The sequence below is a fragment of the Microtus oregoni genome, unplaced genomic scaffold (genome assembly GCF_018167655.1).
Source record: "Microtus oregoni isolate MIOR12 unplaced genomic scaffold, Mior012 000026F_ref0000081, whole genome shotgun sequence".
NCBI lineage: Eukaryota > Metazoa > Chordata > Mammalia > Rodentia > Cricetidae > Microtus > Microtus oregoni.
Genome location: NW_024543085.1, coordinates 480,983 through 502,184, shown reverse-complemented (window position 1 = coordinate 502,184; position 21,202 = coordinate 480,983). Strand labels below are relative to the sequence as shown.

At 37.4% G+C, this 21,202-nt stretch overlaps 1 protein-coding gene across 5 annotated transcripts in view; it reads right to left on the bottom strand.

The window, feature by feature from the left end:
• The window catches only part of Ankib1 (ankyrin repeat and IBR domain containing 1), a 126,512-nt gene that overhangs the window by 37,069 nt on the left and 68,241 nt on the right, over nt 1–21,202 (bottom strand). For all 5 annotated transcript variants that reach the window (XM_041675712.1, XM_041675714.1, XM_041675715.1 and 2 more), the window contains 5 exons: nt 19,591–19,799; nt 17,926–18,014; nt 14,369–14,513; nt 13,269–13,435; nt 3,622–3,710 (listed from right to left, as the gene is read on the bottom strand). In XM_041675712.1, coding sequence (XP_041531646.1) covers nt 3,622–3,710; nt 13,269–13,435; nt 14,369–14,513; nt 17,926–18,014; nt 19,591–19,799 — 699 coding nt within the window. The remainder of the gene's footprint in view (nt 1–3,621; nt 3,711–13,268; nt 13,436–14,368; nt 14,514–17,925; nt 18,015–19,590; nt 19,800–21,202) is intronic.

The window sequence follows — 21,202 nt, the reverse complement described above, 5'->3', positions numbered from 1 at the left end:
CTCCAAATACTTGCTTTGCATATCAAACCACATACTTAGGCCATATTCTGTTTTAGAATAAAAAAGTATGCTAGACTAATTACATCTGGTAGCATAGCAATCTTCAAGCAACTAGCATGCTAGATTTAAAACAATGACACTGCATTTTCTTTAAACTCCTGTGTCTATTTACGTCCACCCGATCTGAACTACTGCCTGCACAGCTCCATCACTCACCACAGCACCCTGCATTAAGGACTGAATTTCAGGCCTTCAGTACGCCATGCCGCTTCACAAAGCGACTTGACCCTGCCCGTGAGTGTGCTTCTTATTTTGGTCCACAAGAAGAGCACTGACGAGGTTTCAAATGTGCATCAAATTTGTCACTCTTCTCCAGAGATTACTGCCTCCATGCTCCCCTTTCCCCATAGTTCATCACAGAAATAATATCCTCTTACAATATCTGTGACACTTACATTATTGAAAACATAAGTGTTAAGAGCATGGATAGTGTCTAAATTTTATATCTAAGACAAACAGTACTTAAATAAGGAAGACTCCATTTAAAATAAACAAATTACTAACTTTTCCTAGCATTTCTACTGAGCATGAGGCAAGTAGTTCTAGAATTCCACTGAACATCTCCAACCATTTATCCTGCAAGTACCACACATTCAACATGCCTACATCAAGCGCCGTTCTTTTTCCTAGAAAGCAACATCTTTATCTGAACTTGCTAACTCTGACTAAAGGTGTAACGGTCTATCTTATGACACAAATTCAAAACCTCAACTTCTCAATCACTGGTCTCTCCATCCTTTAAGCTAGCCCTACGGTTACCAGCTATTCTGATAGAGATAGGTTTGATAAACACCGTGTCCCTGCATAAATACAGCACTCTATGACTTATTCTATTAAGAGTTTCAGCAGACAACATGGACCTCAGGGATCTACAACACTGAGGACTAGCCCTTGGGCAATGGGAGATTCCCTTCCATAAGGCCAAAGGTCTCATAGCTCTAGCCTCTCTCCAAGTGACACTTCTGATACAAGCACCTTAGCCTCTAAATAAAAGCCCCGAGGCCAATTTACAGTCTCTTGCCTTCATGAGAGCCCGAAGAACCCTTTCTCCCTTCAATCTCAGCTCCAGCTAGCTCTTCTCACGTTTCCTTAACTGTATGCTAGCATATGCCATATAATCTGACAGTTTCTCTTAGTCCCTGCCTTCCCTAAAGGCCGATGCCATGCTTATTATGTGTTTGTTCTGAAGTATAGATTCACCAAGTGAATTCTTACTAGCTCCATTATCTAAAACACATAAGAAGACTCTCACTAAATCTTTACTTACATTACTTTAACAGGAAATAGTTGCTGTCAAATACTTTAGAAAATGGAAATTATTACAAAGAAAATACATTTATTTGTTAAATATGGGAATTACTATTAGGAGAAATGTAAAAAGGAATCCTTCAGAAATTCAAACCTATTCTGTCACTCGATATATGCCTTATGTCACTCAATCCAGGGGTCATCTTATCTGCAAAATGGGATTACTAACATCACTTCATATCCTTTCTACAACGGAGCAGAGATAATGTATTTATAGAAGTTTTAGAATCTGAATCAACTAAGCAGATGTCCTGGCTCACTTTGTTTGCCAATTCCACACAAGCTAAAGTCATCAGAGACGAATGAATCTCAGTTGAGGAAATGCCTCCATGAGATTCAGCTGTAAGGTATTTTCTTAATTAGTGAACAATGGGGGAGAGCTCAGTTCATGGTGGGTGGTGCTATCCTGGGCTGGTGATCCTGGATTCTATGAGAAAGCTGACTGAACTTTCCTCTTGACTCTAGAGGGGTTCCCAGGGGTCCAGAGAGATGTCCCCAGCTAGGTCCTTGGGCAGCTGAGGAGAGCCTGAAATGGCTCGATCCTATAGCCATATTAATGAATATCTTGCATATCACCATAGAACCTTCATCTGGCGATGGATGGAGATAGAGACAGAGACCCACATTGGAGAACTGGACTGAGCTCCCAAGGTACAAATGAGGAGCAGAAGGAGAGAGAACATGAGCAAGGAAGTCAGGACCGCGAGGGGTGCACCCACCCACTGAGACAGTGGGGCTGATCTAATGGGAGCTCACCAAGGCCAGCTGGACTGGGACTGAAAAAGCATGGGATAAAACCAAACTCTCTGAACATGGCGGACAATGAGGGCTGCTGAGAAGCCAAGGACAATGGCACTGGGTTTTGATCCTATTGCATGTACTGGCTTTGTGGGAGCCAGGTCTAGGAAGGTAAGTTCTATCGGGAACTCACCAAGGCCGGCTGGGCTGGGTCTGGAAAAGCCTGGGATAAAACCGGACTCTCTGAACATAGCGGACAATGAGGACTACTGAGAACTCAAGAACAATGGCAATGGGTTTCTGATCCTACTGCACCTACTGGCTTTATGGGAGCCTAGCCAGTTTGGATGCTCACCTTCCTAGACCTGGATGGAGGGGGGAGGACCTTGGACTTCCCACAGGGCAGGGAACTCTGACTGCTCTTGGACTGGAGAGGGAGGGGAGTGGGGGGAGGGGAAGGGAAAAAGGAAGCGGGGAGGAGGCAGAAATTTTTAATTAAAAAAAAAAAGAAAGCAGACTGAGCAAGCTAGGGAAAGCAAGCCAGTAGGTAGCCCCCCTCCATGGCCTCTGCATCAGCTCTTGCCTCCAGGTTCCAGCTCTGCTTGAGTTCCTGTTCTGACTTCCTTCAATGATAAACTACAATGCTGAAGTGTAAGCCAAATAAACCAACCCTTCCTTCCAATTTACTTTTTGGTCATGGTGTTTTGTCATAGCAACAGAAACCCTAACTAAGGCAGAAGGGCTCATTCAGACGGAAGCAGAAAGCATGGGGCCTGCATGGGTCTGCATCAGGACCTCTGGCGTTTCTGTAGAACTCCTAACAGTGGGAACAGATATACCTCTGAATCTTTTGTCTGTTCTTGAGAACCCCCCCCCCCCACACACACCTATTAGGTTGTCCTGTCCTGCTTGATATTAGGGCTATTGCTTTGTATCTTATTTTGTTGTGTTTGTCTCTTGGAGGCCTGGTCCTTTCTGAAGGGAAATGGACAGAAAGTGGATCCAGGGGAAAGGAGAGCTGGGGGAAGTGGAGGGAAGGGGTGTGGAGGTCAGAATATATTGTATGAGAGAGGAATCTATTTTCAATAATAAAAAAGTCTCAGTGTTTAAATAAATGTACAGAACTGCACAGTACCAAGAAATTAATATTTTACTGGAAGTTTCAGGGAAATAGGTGTTTTCCTACTACAGACCATAACGCTTATCTTGTAAGTACAGAAAAAACAAGGTGGCCCACTAAAGAATGAAAAGGGCTTGGTGAGAAGGTTAAATATGACCCTCACTTGCACCTTAGGTTAAAATTTCTTGTTACGATCAAAGATCTGCCTGTGATTCTGCCCTGTATAAACTCATCTCCAAAAGGATCTACGTGAGAGAGGCCACGCTGAACATGGGGCCTGGCATTAGCAAGTTTGAAAATCTCTCTTAAATAAAGATTATTTAAGAAATGATATGACATTATCTTTTGAATGCCCATAGGAAATATGTAGTGCAGATATGCAAAGTTCCACTTACGTTCCTCTGGCTTCATTTCAGTAATTTTTTGTAGCCAATTTTTCCATGTTTGGCAGTCACAAGGCTCATGTGCTTCACCAAGGCACTCCCTAAAAAACAAAACAGGAAAGTCATTGAAAAATAGTCCTCATCACTATCTGGAATCAAATATGTGAATGGCAAATATTAATCCAATTTTAAAATTGAAAAAACTAACGCACAAATGAGATACGACACATTTCAAAACTGGCTTTGAAAATGGGATTCCAAAGCTGGACGACTTCAGTGCAGTCTTTGAACACAGCATGGTTGCACCCATTAAAGTACAACTTAGTTTTGCAGCTGTAGGAGCCATAACACAGCTATTAATCACTTTTAATTACTGTTACTCAGGTATGATCTTTGTCAGCAGCATTGCCATTAGACTCATTCGAGCAGGCCCAGAGACCTGGCAACGACATCACGAACACTCCTCCTTCATTGTGGAGTCCGAGGAGCTCTGTGTAAGGAATTCTTCTAGTTTCATCTACCTGTGTCCACTCACTGCAGACCCCGCCCCCAGCGCTGGGGTTACAGACATCTGCTTTTATGTGGGGGTTAGGGATCCAAACTCAGGTCCTTACGTTTGCACAGCAAGTACTTAACCCATACAGCCATTTCCCCAGCACTGGAAAATCATATATGAACAGTTACGTTTACCTCCAAAATCTCTGGTAACTGCCAGTGCAAGCAACCAAAAGTTACTTTTACAAGGATTTTTGAAATTAGATATAAATAACTGAAAATATCAATCATTCATTTGTAACTCAATTACACATTCATTCTATGAATATATAGAGTTCAAATATTAGGAAAAAGTCTAAACCCTTTATCACTCATTTTGTTTCAACATGGTATAATATAGTGTTCTAGAAAGTGTCATTAGGGAAAGAAACTCCAAAGGCTGGACATATTAACACCACTGTTACTACCTTCTTAAATAAAAATCTTATTTGTAAAGGTTAAGTTTATTAAGACATACCAGTTGAGCGGGCGGTGGTGGCGCACGCCTTTAATCCCAGCACTCGGGAGGCAGAGGCAGGAGGATCTCTGTGAGTTCGAGACCAGCCTGGTCTACAGAGCTAGTTCCAGGACAGGCTCCAAAGCCACAGAGAAACCCTGTCTCGAAAATCCAAAAAAAAAAAAAAAAAAAAAGACATACTAGTTGGCTTAGATAATGCCTTAAAATCTAAGAGGTAATATTTCACTATACTTAAAATATACTGATAATGATTTTACTTCATACTCATTAGCATAATTATTATTGAAAACTAGAAATAACAAGTGTTGGTGAGGATTTAAAAAACTGGAGCTCTTGGGCACTACTGATACAAATGCTAATGACGCAGCTGTCTGGGCAACAGCTTAATGGTTTTCTACCATCTAACTCAGAAATCTCATGCTCAGGTATTGTATTATGATGTGTTTCTTTGCTGTGACAAAGTAACAGCATCTTAGGGAGAGGCAGGTTTACTCTGAGTTTAAGTAGGGAACTCATCATCACAGTAGGGAAGGCATGGGGTTTGGGTCCCACCTTTGACACAGCCAGCAACCCACTTCCTCAGTCTTAGGCCCCATGTCTCAGAGGCTCCATAAGGCCCCAAAACAGTGAATCAGCTTGGGACCAGGGGCTCAAACACGTGAACTTCATTTTGCTAAAGGAAATAAGCAAAATACAAAAGGATAAAAACTGCATGATTTCACTACTATTAAAAGTAGAGTAGGCTAATTTATAGACAAAGAAGACAAAACAATGATTTTGTCAATGGTTGTTGGGGAAAAAAAGAGGGAGAAGTGCTTTTTCATAGTCACAGGTTCTCTGGGGATCAGGAGGTTGGTAAGAGGTGAGAGTCACACTTTGATGGGAGACTTCAGCCAATCACATGCTGCTTAAGGTGTGTTCCCCTGGGGCCATGCAAAAGCAATAAAAACATCCACACGCTTGCTCTTCCTCTTTTGGTTCCCTGTGCTCCTGGGGTTCGTGGGATCTTCGGTCGTGTAAGTTTTCCCTTTTTCCTCAATTATTAAAAACTAAATCTTTTATATTGAGCTGGTCTGGTTATTTATCAATCGACCACACCCCTTCAACACTTAACAGCAACTTAAAAGCTACTCAAAACCCCAGGTTGTTTAAAAACACTAGTGCATAGTGCACGTGCTATATGCTAAGTGCAGACTCAGATCTGTGATAACCGCAAACTTTCATTATGCACCTGGACTAGCATGCAGAAGTAAGGAGTACATGCTATAGCCAGAGAGAAGCAGTGCTCCTATCTGGTGCTTGAGAATTCATGTTGGAATGCGGAAGATAACATTTCTTGGCACTCATTATTTTTAAAGCCTACTTGTTAATTATATTTCAAGAAAGCAGAAAACAAAATCCTAGGATGCAAAAAAGTTATACATCTTCAGCAACTATAAGAAATGAGTGAAATCAATAAATATAAATTAGTTCCATTAAGTTTTTTTCACCCACCCCTGGAGATTATATAGCACATTCACTATTTTTTCCTAGAAGAATCAATAATAGTATATTGGTCCTGCTGTAAAAATATATTTTGAGAGGAAAAAGAAAATTATGGAGGAAAAACCCAATGCTGTAAAACAGAATCTAAAAAGCCAATCAACACTTCTTCAAAAGGCCGTAACTGCTTATCGGTGTGCATGGCTCTCTATAACTGTGTGGCATTAGATAGCAACAGAAGGCCTTCCTTCCCCGAATCTCGCAGGACACAGGTTTGCTGTTGCTGCAGGTGCCAGCCCAATCAGTGATGACAGTCTGACAGTTCCCATGGACACCGAGAGTGGGTGTGAAGGAGACACTTCTAAGAAGCTTCAGGAAGGACTGCGGAGTAGAAAGTGAACCATGGCTGCTATTTAATGATATTCTTGAGCACTAACTCATCTGTGAAAAGAGGTTTGAACTCCAGAGTATTACAATAAAGGATACTAGATAGAGTAGCTGGTTGATAATCTAGGTTGAGAAGTAGTCCTGCTGATATCACGAAGCTAAATTCTTTGATTTTTTTTGTACTTCTGAGATGTGGTTTTGCTGTGTAAGTGGCTGACTTTAAACCTGTTACCCTTCTGTCTCAGACTCCTAAGTTTACAAGGATGCAATGTTATACCTCACTCCTAAAAAAAGATTTAATTGGTGAATGCTATCTGTTGCCTATTGAAATTGTATCTCAGGATGTCCATAGAACATGGTATGGAGGAGGACCGTGGCTAGAATTATTAATGGAATTGATCTACCAGGGTTATGAAGGAAAATGTGGGTGCCCACAGTCTTCATCCCTGGAGGCTAACCTGACATCAACAAAACAAGGCCCTTTCTTGAAGATGTGTCAATGAGCACCACTGTTGGTAGGAATACAAACTGGGTGAGAAAGAAAAAAACCTTCTACTCCTTTAAAGTTTAATTACTTGATTAAAAAAAATTCTATCAAGATCTAAGAAATTTCATTTATGTGTAATTATAGAACCTTAGTAATCACAAATAGCGAGTGATTTAATTAAGAATCATCACTTTGATAGTTATTTGCTTTAGTTACAGTTCTAAGTCTTGAAGGCAACCTCTGGTCACTGGGTGTCTTCCTCTATTATCTATCTGTCCATCCACCCACTCACCCAACCCATTTTTTTGAGGCAGGATCTCTTACTGAAGCAAGACTAGCTGGTTAGCAAGTCCCAGAATCCTCCTTTGTTGGCTTGCCCAGTGCTGGTTTACAGGTGCCCACCACCTCTTTTGGCTTTTTATTTGGGGTTGGGTATCTGAACACAGGTTCTCATGCTTATGAAGCAAACAAACACTTTCCCATTCAGCCATCTCTCTAGCCGCTGAACTTAAATTCCTAACAACTCTTTCCTAGGGGTCACCAAAGGCCATCAGAAAACACATTATTTCTGATGGTCTTAGGAACTGAGACACTGCTCTTTTATCTGTTTCCAGGCAGGTCCACCCACATGGAGATAAGCTCTCACAGGAGTACTTGAAATTGTATTAAAGGGTTGTGCATTAGGAAGGTTGAGAACCACTTTAACAGTGGCTGCTTGTTGATCACTGAACCACACTGTGAGGCAGAGTTAAGGCTCAAATGCAGACTCTTAGGATATCAATATGAACTTTACTGGAGTTCAATAAATTGAACTTTCAAGCAGTGTTTGAATATGCTGTTCTGTAAAGAGTATTTACAATATTTTAGCAATGACTGAGATTTGCTGAATAAAGAACACCACATCATTATTTCCAGATTGTAAAGACCTGGGAAATGCTACTAGTCACCAGGGCACCTTCACAGTCAGATACTGTTAATCAGGAAAAGTCATTCTTTCCATGTGTGGAGCTACTAACTCAGGGGATGGATTGTAATTAAATTAAAAACTTTATTTTAATCGGAGGATGTTTAAAGAGTCTCTCTGACTATGATGTCTCCAGCGAGAAAGATGAGCCCTAACTGTTCTTTACTGTAATTAGCATTCACGGTCCCAGGTGTGATAGCATGTGTCCGCAATTTCAGTAAACAAATCTCCACTGTTATACAATGTCAATCCCACCACGTCATATTTAGAGTATCTTTCCAGTGACACTTCTCTTTATTTTGTTGGCACTGTGGGTGGAACCTGGAACCTCCTGCATAGTAGTTAAGTGACCTACCACTCAGCTACATCTTCCAGCCCTTTCCAGTAAACTTGAGGAAATTATTCTAAGGTAGGTTTAATTGTCTACTGACTCACAGGAGAACCTTCCAAGTGAGTTCCCAGATACAAGTGCAAAAACCTGTCATTTGAGTTAAGGCCATTCTGGAGCAAGACAAGATGATTAGTATACCATGTTAAATCTTAGCTCTGGATTTGATAGATATGGATGCTGGTGGCCAAGAAATATTTCTGACAAAGAATCTTTAAATGTTTCGTCTAAGGCAAGACAGACTCTGTGCTAATTCAGAGGGCAGAGAAGTTACTTACTAGTATATGCAAGCTATAAATGGAAAACAGGGGACCAGTCACTGGTTAAAGTCATTGCCTTCCAGTTTGTGGATACCACCTAGCGGTGACTGATTTCACTTCAAATAACAAAAACTATTTAAATAGGTTAAGGGGAGAGAGCATTCTAGATTCAAACATTTTGTGGTGTTTGTTCTTTGGTCATCATTGGAAAACTTTCTGAGGTTCAATAGGTAAAGTGCTTGCTGCAAAAGCATGAGGAACTGAACTCATGCTGTGGGATAATCCTTCCGTACTCTGTGAATACATATTACTCTCATTGGTTGGTAATAAAGCTGATTTAGCCTATAGTGAGGTGGGAAAGATAAACTGAAAATACAGAGAGGAAGCAGGGCAGAGTCAGAGAGAGAGAGAGAGAGAGGAGCCAGCTGCAGGGAAGCAAGATGCTAGAGGACAGATAAAGCCATGTGGCAAAATACAGATTAATACAAATGGGTTAATTTACATTGTAAGAGTTAGTTAGTAATAAGTCTGAGCTTTGGCTTGAGCATTTTGTAATTAATATAAGCTTCTGTGTGTTTATTTGGGACTGGGTGGTTGGGAAAAAAAGAAAGCTCTGCCTCTGTTTACAAATTCAGATCCCTAGTACCCATGTAAAAGCCAGGTGAGGAGATGCACAACTGTAATAGCAATGCTGGAAGATGGAGACAGGAGGATTATGGGTTTGCAGTCTAAATAGGTGAGCTCCTGGTTCAGTGAGAGATACTGTCTCAAAACTCATCATAGTGGACAGGACAGATGGTTTGGTGGATAAGAGTGCTTACTGTTCTTTAGTTCCCAGCAGCCACATTAGGAGGGACCTGATTGTATTCTTCTGAACTCCCCAGAAACGGTATACATGTAGTGCACATACACATATACATAAAATAAGAATAAACGCATGTTTTAAAAAAAGGTAGAGAGCAACAGAAAAAATTGTCAGCAAGCTCTGTACACACAGAGACGGGTACAAGTGAATAAATGTACATATAGAAGATGGTTTAATAACTGTTGGGGAAAAAGAAAGGGGCAAAGCCAGTCACAGTCTTTACTTTGTAAAGTTCTCTCTTGTACAATTTCCTTTCACAAGAGATTTTGTTTCTTGGTGGAATAAGATAATAACATCAGATGTGGTCATTTTGACTCAGAATTTCTGATTACAAGTTCAAAACATTTATCCCATATTACCAAGAAACAAAGAATGAAAAAAAAAAGGACTGTATATTAATGCTCACAGTGGTAGGACAGGCAATATAGAAAGTTCAGAAAACTATGTAGTAATCATATAGTTGAATGAGTATCAAAATTGAAAGGCAGCTAGATTAAACTAAATAACTTAAAATTTGAGTTTGTTCTACATAAAATCTAATCTCATTTCATTTAAGTCAATTCCCCTCAGACCTATGTACAGAAAATGTTTCCATGTATGAAGTTCTCTGTTGTCCTTCTGCATAAGCGAGAGAACAAATGACTACCAAATGCGATCAAAGTCAGTGTATAGTCTTTCACAGATCCCAGACGGGAACAGAATTCACACCAGAGCCTGAGGTCCTGGACAACCATCTCCAGTGGATCTTGATTAGTCAACAGAAAGAGTAAACTGGTGCATTTCTCCAAAGGTGGGCAAATTTACCATTACAGCTATGTATGTGTGCACGCACGTACATGCGTACAGGCGTGTGTGTGTGTGTGGTTTTAAAGTATGACCTACCCTCAAAAAATAGAGTCTATTTGTTCTAGATCAGAACAAGCTCATTCCATGGAGCATAAAGAGAAGGCAGGACAGAAGGAAGTAATGTTCCACCTCCACGGCACAATGAGAAATCTAGTAGACTCAAGACCATGGAAATCACAAAACTTTGGGTAGATCTAGTCAGAGGTTATTTTTATCCTTCAAAACTTTATCTTTAGAATCTTTTATCTCTCTGAAAATGTTATATCTAAATGTTTTCTAGGCACTTGTTTTCCTTCTTTGTAGTGTTTCCACTTTAAAACCTAGCATCTTAGAACCAGGATTCCTCAATTGAAGCAAAGCGCTCGTAAAATGATTTATATGATAAGTTTTCTGAATTTTCCCAGGAATGATATACAAATGGTATCATTCTAGAAGCATAGGGAGGATACGATGGGTGCCTTTGTGGACAAGAGCTTGGTTTTTGCAAGAGATAGCATAGTGACTTAAAAGAAAAAAATAAAAATTTTTATTATTTAACACCCATAGTTCTCAGTAAAGTTGGTTGATACCCATCTAAATTCCATTTTTCTGTGGAAAATAATGCTCATTTGCATTTATTAAGTTATTTTTCTTGCTAAAGTTCCATTTATCTTTAGTATTAGTGAGGTAGAGTCAGTAACATGGTAAATAATAAAAAATTGTAAAAGCGTAGAGACTGGCAATTCTTCTTTTAAATGTTTAGAAAAATTACCTTTAATACATGTGAACAGAACTTATTGCTAAGCATTTTGTTGGTATGTTAATTTGTTCAGTCTGATTTAGCCAGAAAAGTAGTAAATGGAAGAAAAGTAGAAAAGTAGAAAAATGGTATTGTTTTCTTAATTACTATACCCAAAATCTAGTGAGCAAACTATTTAGGTAAAAGATGAAACAGTAACCATTTTAAGTAACTGTATACCAATGGCAAGAACTCACTTCTGCTGTTACAACTGCAAAACAGACACAGATAATACATAAATAAACTTGCATGGAAGGGCACAATTGTGTTCCAATAAAATTTTATTTTTAAAACTAGGTATACATAGTAATTAGATGGCCTCTGATCTCCAACATGGTATTTTTATAGAAAAGCAGGAAACAGACAAGATAATATAGGGATAGCTCCATTACTGTGCCGTTTTACGATTGCCAGTGCTATGACTAGACTCTGACTTGAAAACTGGGGTTTTAATCTTAAAATGTCAAGGGTATTTAAGTTCCGTAGGTGAAGGTGCTTGCTACCAAGTCTGACAACCTGAACTTGATCCCTGGAACTCAGATGGTGCAAGGACAGAATTGTCCTTTGACTTCATATGTTCACTAGGACACTCATGTAGCCATACACATACATAATACATACTCACTAGTAAATAAATTTTAAAATGTGATTAATTCTGGAAATAGACAAAAGGCAGAATTCTTATTTGGATCATCTAACTAAATAAAATTATTAATTGAATCTACCTGGAATAAATGAGAATGCTAATTACTAATAAAACTGAACGAGTGTGCAGAGTTACATAGTCTTTGCAATATTAATTGAGCAATATTAATTGAGTTCAACCTTACTCAGTACTTAGGAGGCATTAGAATATTATGTTTAGAATATTATTTTTAGATGTGTTATATTTGTTTATGTTGTCGAATACCTGTTTAATGGTGCAAAGATGTCCTGCATTCTTTTATGTAAATTTGTTTAACTCTGTGAAGCTGTGTTACTTTGCCTGTCTAAAACACCTGATTGGTCTAATAAAGAGGCCAATAGCAAGGCAAGAAGAGAAAGGATAGGTGGGGCTGGCAGGCTAAGAAAAATAAATAGGAGGAGAAATCTGGGAGAAAGACGAGGAGCAGGAAAAGGAGGAGGACTCCAGGGGCCAGCACCAAGCTACACAGCAAGCCAGGGAGTAAGAAATAAAGAAGGTAATAAATAGAGAAATGTAAAAGCCCAGAGGCAAAAGGTAGATGGAATAATTTAAATTAAGAAAAGATGGCTAAAAATAAGCCAAGATAAGGCAGGGCATTCATAAGAGAGTCTCTGTGTGTGATTACTTGGGAACTGGGTGATAGGCCCACAAAAGAGCCAAAAAAAGAGTAGAAAGTAAAAACAACCAACATCACTAGAAGCTAAGTAAAAGAGAAGCTATGTGTTGTCATAAGGTTTTTTCTTTCTTTTGTTTGTTTGGGTGTTTATTTTGCTGGTGTTGGTTTTGGTTTTACTAGACAGGGTTTCTCTGTGGATCTTTGGCTGTCACTTTTTCAGACTATGCTGGCCTCCAACTCACACAGATTCACCTGCCTCTGACTCCCGATCCTGGGATTAAAGTATGCGCCACCATGCCCGGCTAGTCTTGAATTCTTAACTAGAATCATGCTTTACAGTTACCTGAGAATTCATTTTGGGGGAGCCTCTCTAAAAAACATGCATTAAAACATTTAAGTCCAGGATGGAAATCTGGAAAAGATCACAAACCCTAAACACCCCTGGCTTAGAATGGCTGCCAAAGGCTTATAGTTTAATGAAGACATGAAGCTTTGAAAATTTCCTAATCTATGACCACCACTTTTGTCGTTATGGGTGAAGTAATGGGCTCTGGAATCAACAGGGGTCTCCACTTTCATTTCTGTCATTTCCTAGCTGTACAACATTAGGAAATGTCTCCATGACTGAGCTTCCTTACGTGGATAAAACAGTATTTAATTCAGAGCATTGGGAGAATGATTCAACTAAAATATATAATCACACTTAAAAGAGTTGGCATGGTGCAGATATCAAGCCCACGATAGTTATGAACTGTTTATTACACATTCCTAAATTACTAACAATAGTATCAAGTATACGGCAACTTAAACACCAGATTCAAAGTTCCAAATCTTTACAAACTGTGAGCACAGGGTGCAGTGTGGTGGCTCTGGCTTGTCTTATACTAACCAGCAGAAGAGGTGTCCTTTCCCGCAGTCCACAGCAGGTGCTCTTAGCAAGGGGAAGCTGAGTGTGTCAGACCCAGAGGGATTTGAGCCCTGCTTTGTCAGTCTGACTGCTCTTTCACAGCCTGCAGTTGGACACCATTTAATGGCAGGATTATTTTCAACAAAGGCCTGTTTAAAAACCATAATAATTAGAAAAACAAAAACTATTTCAGCTGCAAATTCTAAAACAGAATGTATCTCCATAGTGATTAAAAGCAAACAAAAGAATGAAATCAAACACAGGAGTTTAGCTTTAAAAAATACTAAAACCAGAACTAGAAATACTTCAAAAGCAAAAATATGGCATTTACCTTAGTAATAGAATGGTTTTTAAAAACGTTTTTTCCTTAATCTAAAAGGTAGGTAAATGATAACAAAGTAAAAATGCAATTATCTGCGAAAAGGTGTCTAACATAACAACGATTTGGTTCATATTAAGCTACTTTTTGACTAAATGTAAGCAGAAACTTGTGTATAATTATGTTATATTTTAATACTAAATTTCTAAATGTCATTTTGATAAATACATAAAAATCAGTATTATAATACTTTCTACATTGAAGAGGTAGGGCCTAATGTTTTTAAGATTACATAATAGTATTTAGAGTAAGAAAAATCATACAAAGTAATTAAAATAAAAGTTTTAAGTTATATACACAAAAAGAATAATTTTCATGTTTAATTCTTAAATGAAAAAAGAATAGGAAAAAATCAAAAATTTTAATTTATGTATTAAACTGTTATTTGGAATAAAAATTATTTTCAAGTTTAAATTTTTAAAAAAATATTCCTCTCAGGAGTATAAACTATTGTTTGGGAAGAGTAGCTACAAATAAATGCTATTTTCAACAATTAGTTATAAAAAAGGGACAAGAAAATTAGTAAAGAATATCAATAGCTTTTTTGTGGGATGTTAACTTTCATTTTTCCTTTTATACTTATAAAATGCTGCTTTGGTTCAAAGTTTTAATAATATTACCATTCACATATGCATTTTTTCTGGAAAATAGCACTATTTTGCTTATAAAAATAAAACACAGGCTTAATAAGTTGGTACCATACCTTAATATCAAACTGTAGGTAGCGTTTGTCCATCTCCTTAGAAACTACGCTTTCTATAATATCTACAGGCACAAGTTGAAAGCATTCATATGCAGGGCAGAAAATGTTATGGGCTTCACCTTCTTGAATTTTCAGATTTAAAAACCTGTTAAAATATTAATTGACAGAAAAAAGGGAGAGGATGTAAGTTATTTGTATGTCCTAAGACTTTCGTTTTGATCAATTTTCTATGAGAGTGTTGTTAAAATAACACCAAGAGCATGCACCAAAACCTGTGTTTCTTCTCCAGTCCTCATTCTCTTTATATATAAAACTTTATATATATAACTTTGTACTTTCAAAAACCTAAAACATTTTTCACATAAAAAAAACTCAGACCCGAGTGATCTAGAAAGGTTATATTAAATACTCAATATTCTTTCCCATTAAATAAATGGGAAATTAACAAGAGATAAATCAAGTATTTTGTAGGAGCAATAGAATATACAGCATACTTCTTAAAAGAAAAAAACTTTTTTCTTTATATTTCTTTAGATGAGTATTAAAATGAGTTCTGTGTTATTTTCTGTGTACACTAATGAGGTAGTAAGAAAAACTCATATTGCAAAATAGTTGAATCAACTCAGAAAAAGTTTTGAGCTAGGAAAATTTTAGTCTTTAGCAATTTATTTTAATGATAAAAGCCTTATTTTTGCGATATTTTAATGAGCATACTAATATGTACTTTTCAGAACTGCTAACACAGATTAGATAGTAAAATATATGCAAAAAGAATCTGTATGTTTTAGAAGGTGTTATAACTATTATTTAATATGTATATACAAGTAAGAAACACACTTATTATGTCTGGATTTTAATGGAATTAAATTTTTTTTCAGACAAGCTCTTATGTACCCTAGGATATAACTGAGAATGTGCTCTTGCGTCTACGTCATATGTGCTGTTGAGACTACAAACATGTGCCAGCAGGCCAGGTTTTTATTATACTAAGGTTGAAACTCACATGTTAACGAAGCATTCTACCAACTTGGATACATTTCTAGCTGTGGATTACACTATATTTAACAACTCTAGAGAAAACAAAATGAGAATAGGCAAGTATATTATGACTGTCTGGCTCTTAGGATCAACAATTTTTGATTTTTCTATTATCTTCTTCCGTTAGTACTATCTATTAATTTCACTGCACTTTAGGAAGAAACAATAAAGGAAGACTTAGAAAGACTGCATTATCCGTGAGGCTTAAGCCTTACTATTTGTAAGAATGTATCTGTGAGGGTGTCTTTTAGTCCTTGGCGCAGATCTGCAAAGCATCTGGCCGTAATGACAACGAAGAGATGGGGAAAGTAAAGTAGATGGGAAGTTCTAAGCTCACACTATTCTTCATTAAAACCAAGTTTTATTTTTCTATGTGTTGCTGACAGAATGTTTGATTTGTGTGTGGTGGTGGGGGACACATACTACATACAGTGTGCACATAGAGACTAGAAGACAACATGCAGAAGTCATTCCTCTCCTTCCAGAATGTGGGTTTGGGGAATTAAACTCAGGTCATCAGGCTTAGAGTCTCTCTGGCTAGACTCCTATTAAGTTTTAAAGATTTTTTTTTTGACGCCAACCACCCAATTTGTTTTACTGGTGTCTGATTTGACAAGAGCTGTCCTGGGTCAGATGGAGAATGCTAGAAAGCCACACAGCAGCAATGAAAACGGTAACAAAGAATTAAATCTTACTAAAACCTTTTTCTGAGTAGTCTTTGATAAGAATGGGAATTAATTTCTATGATACTACTTATGTGAGGAAGGTCAATAAAGGTCAAAAAATTAAAGTAATTCCCAGGCAAGGTCAATTTTCACATAAAAACCAAGTTCAACAATGACAAGATATAAAACCCAGGTAACACTTCCTCAAAACAGTATAGTTAATACTTCAAAACTGCATACATGGAAAAGATTTTCTGCTCTAGAATTGACTCAAAGATTGATTTAGTCTGTGAGTTTTGACTCTGTAGATTAGCTTATTTGTGCCAGCTATACTGACTTGATCCTACTGAACTAAAAAGTCTGCTCTACGTTTACATCTAAAACAAAACCAGGCACACTTATTTATTTTGACGCTTTGAAAAACAGTTTGTTTCCTCCAAATGAAGTCTTGCAGAACACCTAAAAGGACCACAAATGAAACCAGTAACAGATCAGGAGGCTTTCTATCTATTTGTGGGTGGGGGAAGGGAGGTGGATGAGAGAGAGGCAGAAAGGTGTGTGCAGGAGAGAGTCCAGGAAAACAGTAAGGTTTTAATGCACATATGTACACAAGTGTAGGAGTGTGTGTACGTATGTGTGTGTGTGTGTGTAGGCCAGATGACCTCCATTGTTATCCTAAAAACACTATTATCCACCTTCTTTGAGATGGTCTCCCAAAGTCATGGAATTAGAGGAATTTTTAAAAACGAGGCTAGATAGGCTGGCCAAGGAGCCCCACCCCGGGTTCAGACCTCTCTACCTCTCTAGCACTGGGACTGTAAGTGTATGCTACTGTCTGACCTTCCTGTGTGTTCCTGGGATTGAACTTGGTTTCCTATGCCTGGGCAACCACTTTACTCACTAAGCTCTCTCTCTAATCCAATGAGTAAATTTGAGGAGCTAACAGAGATATTCATTATCTTGATTATGGTGATTGTTTAATAGTATACATGTATGTCTTGGTTTATGAACTATTTAGTTTAAATGTACAGACTGATATATCTCAACTGCACCACAGCAAAACTGTAAAACAAAGAATACAAAAAAAAAAAAAACCAAAAAACAAAACAAAACAAAACAAAAAAAACAGACAGAAAACCTGCCAGGCCTTTGCTTTCTCACTCATGTAATGCTCCCCAGAGGCCTATACTGGTACCCAATATTCCATGAAAAAGTATGAAAAAAGTATTCTTAGATACTTATGACATATTTTGCTTCAATCATCAACTAAAGTTTTGTGAGTCTCCAGAGACAGTAAGACACTGTACTGCATCTGTTTTAGAAGCACTTTCAAAAAGTGCAGCTATAAAGTTAACACATAATATAATGAGAATGCATAAATCTAAGGTAATAAAGAGGAAATGAGAGAAAAATACGAGAAGCAAAATAAAACTTCCGGTATAATATACACCCAATCTCTAGCATAGGCTTTTGAGTTCAGAATAACAAAAAAAGAATTTAAAATATCTGCATTCTTACGGATTTCCAAGGCTATCTACTTGCTTTAAAAAATTCAGAGACCACAATGCTTGGGATTGAAGATGGAAACTGATTCTTGATATTTACATTAGATCTGAAATTTATATTATATGTAATATAAATAAAAATACTAATACAATTGTTTAGATATACTTTGTTTGATGTCAAAGAGGAAAAACAAAAATATTCTTTGTAATAATCCATAGTACATTTCAGTGTAACTCAGAAACCAATATAAATGATCTATACCATTAAACACTGAAGGCAAATAATTTCACTACCAAACCAAAGGTGTTAGCATGTAGTAAGAGATGAATAAGCTGTTCATATACTCACGACTCCCAACATCCTCTACAAAAATCATGTCCACAAGGCATATCCACTGGATCTTCAAATACAGAAATACTGCACATACAAATGTCACACTGGAGATGCACAAGAAAAGTGACTTAGCAAGGTCATACTCTGAAGAGATGCAGTACATTCATTTTGTTCAATAGTTTAATGACAAAAATTATTGCAGTAATTATAAATCTTAAAAACTAAATGTTTCAAGCTACAAAGTCTGTTAAGAGTACCTAGCTTGGACCGAAGAATAAATATCAAGACTGCCTCTTTTAAAAAAAATATTTGCTATAGAATTTAATGTCTTAATACAAACACCAAACTTAGTTTACCTATTAATCAGCACTGTGCATTAGGAAAGGGAAACACAAGAAACAAATCGTTAGCATCCACTCAGGTCAAGATCACACAGGTGCACCACACAACAACCACTTCAGTGTGTGGCTTTCACTCTATGCTTACTGGAAAACGCACAGAAACAGAAACTTTGCACTTTGAACACAGAAATTCAGGATTTTAAGAGTGGCAAATGGGTTGGGGAATGTGGCTCAGTGGTATAGTGCCTGCCCAACAGGGTTGAGCAGCTGGGATCAAGAGTTAGCACCTCCTACCTTCCCCTGCCCCCTCAAATAAATAGCAAAGTAAAGTTTTCATGCAAGGAAGTCTAACTCAACTATGTTACCATTTAACATGACTTATGAGAAACAAAGATAATGTTAAAATGTGAATTATAGACTAGCATTTTACTTTCCCAAATGGTTACTACCTAAGAGAAAGGGGTGCTATCACATCTATTCCATATTCTGCATGGCTAAACCATGCAGCATATCTGCTCCACAGCAAACCAGTCACAGGCTGCTTATCTTTCACATGGGCATTTACTAAGGACCAGCTCAGAAGCTCTGCTACAATGAGCACACAATCATACAAATATTCTGTAAATGCTTTTAAAAAACCAGCATTCAGCAAATTCTTTTAAAAATTATGTTTTAGGTTAAACATGCATACTACAAACTAAGTTTTAGTATTTCAAATATGCTGTGTTTAAAATACATTGAATACTTTTAGGTGAAAATACAGGGCATGCCTTTTCATTTTTTTTTTAAGTTGATTTTTATTGAACTCTACATTTTTCTCTGCTCTCCTCCCTGTCTCTCCCCTCCCCACTTCAACATTCTCCCATGGTCCCTATGCTCCCAATTTACTCAGGAGATCTTGTCTTTTTCTGCTTCCCATACATTTTAGATCTATGTATGTCTCTCTTAGGGTCCTCATTGTTGTGTAGGTTCTCTGGGATTGTGATTTGTGGGCTGGTTTACTTTGCTTTATGTTTAAAAACCACTTATGAATAAGTACATGTGATAATTGTCCTGCAAAATTTAAGATGTCGTTATTTTTTTTTTTCTGCTGAGGGCATGCCTTTTCTAAACTGTTTTGAAGTGAGAAAATATTTTGCTTTTTCAACCTATAATTCAGAGATCACAAAAACATTCTGTGGTAGGAAGAATTTACCAAAGCATGAAAATAACTGAGCTTTCAAAGCAAGGTACGACATTTAGTTACAATAATATAAACAACCACTCCATGGAACAGTATCACATAGTTTCAAAGTTGAAAGACTAAAAGCAAAGCTATGGGAAATACACTAAGCCATACCAAACTGGTATCTAAATCCCCAGGAGACAGACTGATTTCATCTGGAGAGGTGACAGAAGAGCGTGTAGTCCTTGGAGTTCTTGGGGAAGGAAGAGTGTCCCAGGCATTGTACCCACTTGGTGGTGGAGTTGGCATCTGCACACCTGACCGTTGGCAGCAGTTCTCTGGGTTGGACATCCAAGCTTCAAGTAATTTCTCCCTGTCCCAATCTAAAAAATGAAACAGATGTCTATCAAAATACAGAATTGAAACCTACTAATCACAGAAACAGGATAAATGAAGATGATATATGTCACCCAAGTTAACAAAATCACAGAATTTATATACAATAGTAACTACAAAGGCATGTCTAGGTAGACTGAAGTTAGTAATGTTTTAAAATATAATTTAAACTGCTATTACAAATATCAATATCTAAGAATGTGCTCAGAATTTCCAGTCATTTTTATTGATATTTTAATGGCTCATATCATTTAGAATTTACTATTTTCTTTAGTAGAGATTTAATTTAGCTACTTTCCACTTTTAATTCATAATTTTGCAACTGTCTTCACAATGGTCTCTAGCTGTAAAATGATCATATAGTGCGAAAGGTCATTTGGGAAAGAAACTGGAAATAGAAGAAACTTCCAAAGGAGACTGAGTTGTAAGTAAGGTTTTAGTGAACTAAGTATAAATATGTATTAGGGGAATTTAACTCTGGCTTAATTTAAAGCAGATAATCTTCTGTAAACAATTATAAAATGGTTAAGTGAAACATGTTACTATAAAATCCAGAGCCATAAAATCCAGTTTTTTTAAAAAACAACAAACTAAAAAAAACAAAAAAAAAAAAAAAAAAAAAAAAAAAAATAAAAAACAACAAACTAGAATATTCAACTATTCTGCTTGGGGTTGTATATATATCCTAAATTATTTCTCCCAACAAAGTTTTCAATTATTATTTAGGAGAAAAAACCAGGATGCAGAGACGTTACTTAACTTACCCAAGCTCAGAAAGAGACTTGAAACCTCTTTGAGATTCCAGAAGTGTGTTCTTTCCACTAACACACACTGTCAAGTGTATTAAAAGTGCCCCTCTCAAATGTAAAACAGAACAATATAATTTAGTCATAGCACTTATTCATAAGAGCCAAAGTTAGCCTACAAATTCGATACATGGATGGTTATGTTTATCTTAACACTAACTGCAATGAATAATGGACTCAACCTAGGTTCTAACCAACAGATGAACAAAGAACCCCTGCCCCCCACATCAACCTAGGTACTAATAACAGATGAACAAAGAACCTCACCCCCCACATCAACCTAGGTTCTTACCAACAGATGAACAAAGAACCCCTGCCCCTCACATCAACCTAGGTACTAATAACAGATGAACAAAGAACCCCTGCCCCCCACATCAACCTAGGTACTAATAACAGATGAACGAATAAAGAACCCCCATATACACTAACACAACTTTTTAAAAGTTCTACTAGAAACCAAGCAAAATTAAGTCTTTTAATTTAAGGCAATGGCTTTTCTATTCCACTTCTACTTCCCATTTCTTATGCCCACTACATCAGAAAACAATGTCTACATTTTCTGTCATTTCCTTAGTATATATAAA